The 5,313-nt window shown below is 36.0% G+C and overlaps 1 protein-coding gene across 1 annotated transcript; it reads right to left on the reverse strand.

Annotated features, from left to right (window-relative positions):
• Window positions 1–3,673: 3,673 nt before the first annotated feature.
• Window positions 3,674–4,000, reverse strand: LOC145296190 (uncharacterized). Its single transcript, XM_080142399.1, has one exon. The coding sequence runs from the start codon at window positions 3,998–4,000 to the stop codon at window positions 3,674–3,676; it is 327 nt and encodes a 108-aa protein (XP_079998525.1).
• Window positions 4,001–5,313: the final 1,313 nt, after the last annotated feature.

Genomic DNA, 5,313 nt, shown 5'->3' on the forward strand with positions numbered 1-5,313 from the left:
CAAAGGAAAAAGTAAATCGTAAGCTAAAGGTTTTGGTTTCAATTCTCGATGGTGGCATAAAAGTCATTTTTTTTTTACTTTTTAAATTATTACTGGGGCTATGACAAAAGAATATCCTTATCGTTGTTTTAACTCTCGAGTATATATCCGACACATTTAGACAGTTAATCAACCGAGCACTACATCACTCTATATAAAAACATATAAGTTATCAACGGATACACACTCAAGAGTAAAAAAAAAAACTGAAAATGATATTCTGTTGTCCTAGTCCTAATCATTATTATATATTGGGTCCAATATAATATAAATATAGGAAATCTGCATTAATCAAATATCATATTTCAGCATATTTTTTGACCGGGCTATGCTTGGTGACCTGCTAGTATATTACTAAAATCATAGATTGCATTTCTCTTAGTTTCTTTGTAAGTTTGTCTAACTGTCAGTTCTACATTTTCTTGAAAACTACTGGGTCGAAAACTACTGGGTCGAAAACTACTAGGTCGAAAGCTACTAGGGCGAAAACTACTGGGTCGAAAACTACTGGGTCGAAAACTACTAGGTCGAAAACTACTGGGTCGAAAACTACTAGGTCGAAAACTACTAGGTCGAAAACTACTGGGTCGAAAATTACTAGGTCGAAAACTACTGGGTCGAAAACTACTGGGTCGAAAACTACTTGGTCGAAAACTACCATGTCAAAAACTACGAGGTCGAAAACTAATAGGTCGAAAACTACTAGGTCGATCTGACTGAAACTTTATTTTTTCTATTTCTTTTTTTTTTTTTTTTGTAATAAAAGTTTTGTTTCTTTGACTAGTGAACAAATAATTTTTTCTATTTCTTTTCTTTTTTTTTTGTATAAAAAGTTATTTTTCTTTGAATTAATGTTATAATCCTGTTAAGGGTTGAAAAGAATAAATAGAACGCCAAAATAAAGTAACAAGATGTATTGCTAAGCATACAATAGGTAGGTTGTCAGTCGTAGCCGAGGAATGACCTAGGTTAGTCCAGCGGATATCGGCTGATATCTATTTGCTTCCCAACGTAAAACAAAATGTGACACAAGGTCGTTCTTTATGTTGGAAGAAAACCAGCTCCTACAAATTGACTAAGGACAATTAATTTGAGTGCAGCATCTGTGTAGACACCACACTTCAGTGACCAGTCCAGTACAAGTACCGGATGTCGACTGCTTATTTATTTGTTTCACACGAAACAAAATGTGACACAAGGTCGTTTTAATGTGGGAGATAACCAGCTCCCCTCAAAAGTGGATTCTGCAAAAATAAAATTGCCTTAGTATGGAAGGGTTTCCCCCTTCATTGACTAAGGACAATTAATTTGAGTGCAGCATCTGTGCAGGCACCACACTTCAGTGACCAGCCCAATACGAGTACCGGGTGTCGACTGACACCTTACGGCTTGATTTTACGGTATTTATTGAGATTGGAATAGTCTATTAGTAGGTAACATAAGTTAGTTCCGCCACAACACCCCTTCCCAAACTGATAACTCCGGACGGTGTATCAGTATTTTTTCCTGTTTGGGTGGACGATGAACGGCTTAATGATTTTTTTGTCCGAACGTCGTCGTTCTGGTGTGATTTGGGGAGCCTCAATATGAAACATGTCGAAGGCGGTTTTAATAGGTTCTACTTTTTTCTGAGATAACTCTTCTAGGTCCTCAATCATACGTTTGCGAATCTGGTTCACATGGCTTTTTTGGATTTTGGTCCCTGGATTATATACATCACATTTCCGGTCCTTTGTATTCCTTTTCCCAGTTCCCAAAACGAAACGCTAATTTTAAAATGATTGAAGTACACTTTCTCTCCAAGATTGTATTTTTTTAGTGGTACCGTAGAGATTCTCCTATATGTAGCTTGCCTTGATAGCAACTTCTCAAACACTGATCTGATTTTACGGCTACACATAACCCTTGTTGGTGATTTTTCTTGCTGAGGTGTTAGAGTTTGCCGTAATCCTGTATGCTTGAAGAAACTGCTGTATAACTTTTTCCGCAGGTGATCAATAAGGCTTCCTTAACGCTCTTTTTAAGGAGTCTACAAAGCGCTCCGATTGATCGTTACTTCTCGGATGATATTGTGGAGTTTTAAAATGTTTTATCTGATATGTTTCGGAAAATTCGCTGTGGTGTGTTTCCTGGATCTTAGCATCTCTAGCCATTTGGAAAAACTATCTACTGCCATCAAGTAATAGAATTCGTCCAGTGGCACCGTAAAGTCTATATGTATCTTGGACTGCGGTTGTCCGGATTTTGGCCAGAGTTTGTGGATAATCAGTAGTGCCTTTGCAACCAAAGCACAACCTTTATATGCTTTAACCATATTAGTTATATTTTGACCCATGGGCGACCAGTAAACGAAGCTACGCATCAGGCATTTCATTCTGCTGCTGCCAGGATGACCCACGTGGAAGTTTTGTAGTATTCTCTTTTGCAGCGCTTTTGGAATGATGACTCTTTCGCTATAAAGCAGAACATTGTCGCAGACAGAGTACATGTCAGATATAAATTCTTCTTCTCCAATGTTTGCTTTTTATAAATTCATCATTTGTCGCTTCAGTCTTAATTTCTTGATGAGTCACTGGTAATTCCCGGATTGTATTGTGAATCATCGTCTTTATCTCACTATTTATCTGTAATGCAGTGATTATTGAGTCCTTGAGAGTTACATTTGGGCCGGGTTTAGCCTAGACATCCCAGTCGCATGCGCGATATTCTTTGATGATAAGAATTCCAGTTTAAACTCATAATTCAATAAACTGGTTCCCCATCTTAGTAAACAGTTAACCATAAATGTGGGTATTCCTTTTTTACCAAAAAATGGTTAGAAGAGGCTTATGATATGTCTACAGAATGAAATGCCTACCCTGCAGGCAACGATGAAATTTGGAGATTGTATAGATAATACCTAGACTTTCTCTATCTGTGAGTACTGCTTTTCGGCCCGGAGCAGTGTTCTGGGTGCATATGCAATTGTTTTATTTTTCGACCCGTCTGGCATGCACCTGTACCGTATTGACTAACACCACTAGCCACTATGATATCTAGTTTCGGGTAAAATGTGTGAGGGAAAGGTCTGATGTTAGCACTTGTCAATTTCCACAAACGCTGACTAGCACGCGGCAGTTGATTCCCAACGTTTAGCCTTTTTGAAAAGCCTGTCCAAAGGTGGCCGCAGTTCACGCATTTTTGGAATGGAAGCACTGGTAATAGTTTGCAAGCTCTAGGATACTTTCCAGTTGGGTAAAATTTTCCGGTGTCCGCATATTCTTTATCGCAGCATCTGTCTCTGAGTGTGAAGCCTGCCATTATTGTCAATTATGTGCCCCAAATATTTTATTTTCAAGAAGAATTCGCATTTGTTTTCCTTAATTTTAAATCACAAAACCCTGTATCCTTCTGAATACTTCGTAGATATGATTTTTGTGCTGTTTCTTCTTATTGCTGGCTATAATAATATCGTCCAGATATGCGATGGCAAAGTGAAGGCCGCCTAGCATTGTGTCCAATACCCGTTGAAAAATAGCAGGCGCGACCTTGACCCCAAACGCTAATCTTTCAAGTCTGTAAAGACTTCGATGGGTATTTATGCAGAGTAATTTAGCACTCTCATTTCCAATTGGAATTTGTAGATATGCGTCGCTTAGATTGATTTCAAGGAAATCTGGCCACCGTTTTGTCCTGTAAAACCTTCCTCTGGACTTGATAGGAGATAATAGAAGTCCTTCAAAGACGCATTCAACTCCGTCAAACAATCTGCCCTAATACGGATTTCCCCTGATTTCTTTTTCACATAGATTATGGGGCAGTCCACTGACTGTATCCAAGTTTCGATAGAATGCCCACATTTTCTAATCTGTCGAGCTTCTGGTGAAGTTTTTCCAGAGACGCAAATGCCACGTTGTGTTTTCTCTTGAAAACTGGTTGTACATTCCGCTTTAATCTTAATTCCGCTGCCATTTTTGTGCATTTTCCCAGGCCCGGTGCGAATACTTCCGTATATTTTTTTTAAAAAATTCGCGATAAACGTCTCCGTTTCTATTGGCATTAATTCTACTTTCCTGCAAAATGTAGATATTGACAGGTATTATAAATTAAATACATGCATCCAGTCTGACCCTACTTTGTGGTATTCCTTTATATATAAGCTCTTAATGTTTTCGTTATTCCCAATAATTTGACGTTCGCTAAGAATTCACCTTCGAAGTTAATTTGCGTATCGTTAACGAACTTTGATGTTATGCGTATTCTCGACATGTTGGGTGTATTAAATTTCATCTTGGTATTTAAATTTACTGTCGAAAGGTTTTAACTTGAATCGTGTTGCTTTTTTATTTCTTTATCATGAATTTTATAGTCACATATTTTCAGAACTTTCTTCGTTATTTTGTGTGGTAGCCAAACACACCCGGGTATTGTATTTAATTTTATTTCTGCAATTTTGTCCGATGTTTTGCTTTTTTTTAACATATTAAACATTTTTTTTTATAAATAGAGTCAGTCTTTAACCCAATGCAAATTACCACATCGAGTACACAGAGACGGGACTTTTCTTTCAGTCTAAATATTTTCTTAGATGTGTCTTTCCCCTCTAATTTGTGTTTTATTTCTTACGTGTTTTTAAATTGTTTGTCTGCTATTTTAATCTGCTAAACTCCAGCTTCGATATCGATCGAATCTTTTTTAATAATTTATATTTTCTGGCTTTGATAATTTATATTTTCTGGCTTTAATAATTTATATTTTCTTGCTTTGATAATTTATATTTTCTGGCTGTAATAATTTATATTTTCTGGCTTTAATAATTTATATTTTCTGGCTGTAATAATTTATATTTTCTGGCTTTAATAATTTATATTTTCTGGCTTTGATAATTTATATTTTCTGGCTTTAATAATTTATATTTTCTGGCTTTAATAATTTATATTTTCTGGCTTTAATAATGTATATTTTCTGGCTTTAATAATTTATATTTTCTGGCTTTAATAATTTATATTTTCTGGCTGTAATAATTTTTATTTTCTGGCTTTGATGATTTGTATTTTCTGGCTTTAATAATTTATATTTTCTGGCTTTAATAATTTATATTTTCTGGCTTTAATAATTTATATTTCTGGAACTTTTCACTTAACATTTTTAGGGTTAGGTTTGGTTTATTTCTAATTTTGTAAAGATACGCCACCTTATTGCCGCACCTTGACCAGAGGACCGTTCTTGCGCAAATACTAAGTATTTAACATTGTCTGCAAGTCACAATGTTTATTTACCATGGCTGCGTACGTT

The sequence above is a fragment of the Euprymna scolopes genome, chromosome 16 (assembly GCF_053919585.1).
Source record: "Euprymna scolopes isolate OS-2025 chromosome 16, ASM5391958v1, whole genome shotgun sequence".
Lineage (NCBI taxonomy): Eukaryota > Metazoa > Mollusca > Cephalopoda > Sepiida > Sepiolidae > Euprymna > Euprymna scolopes.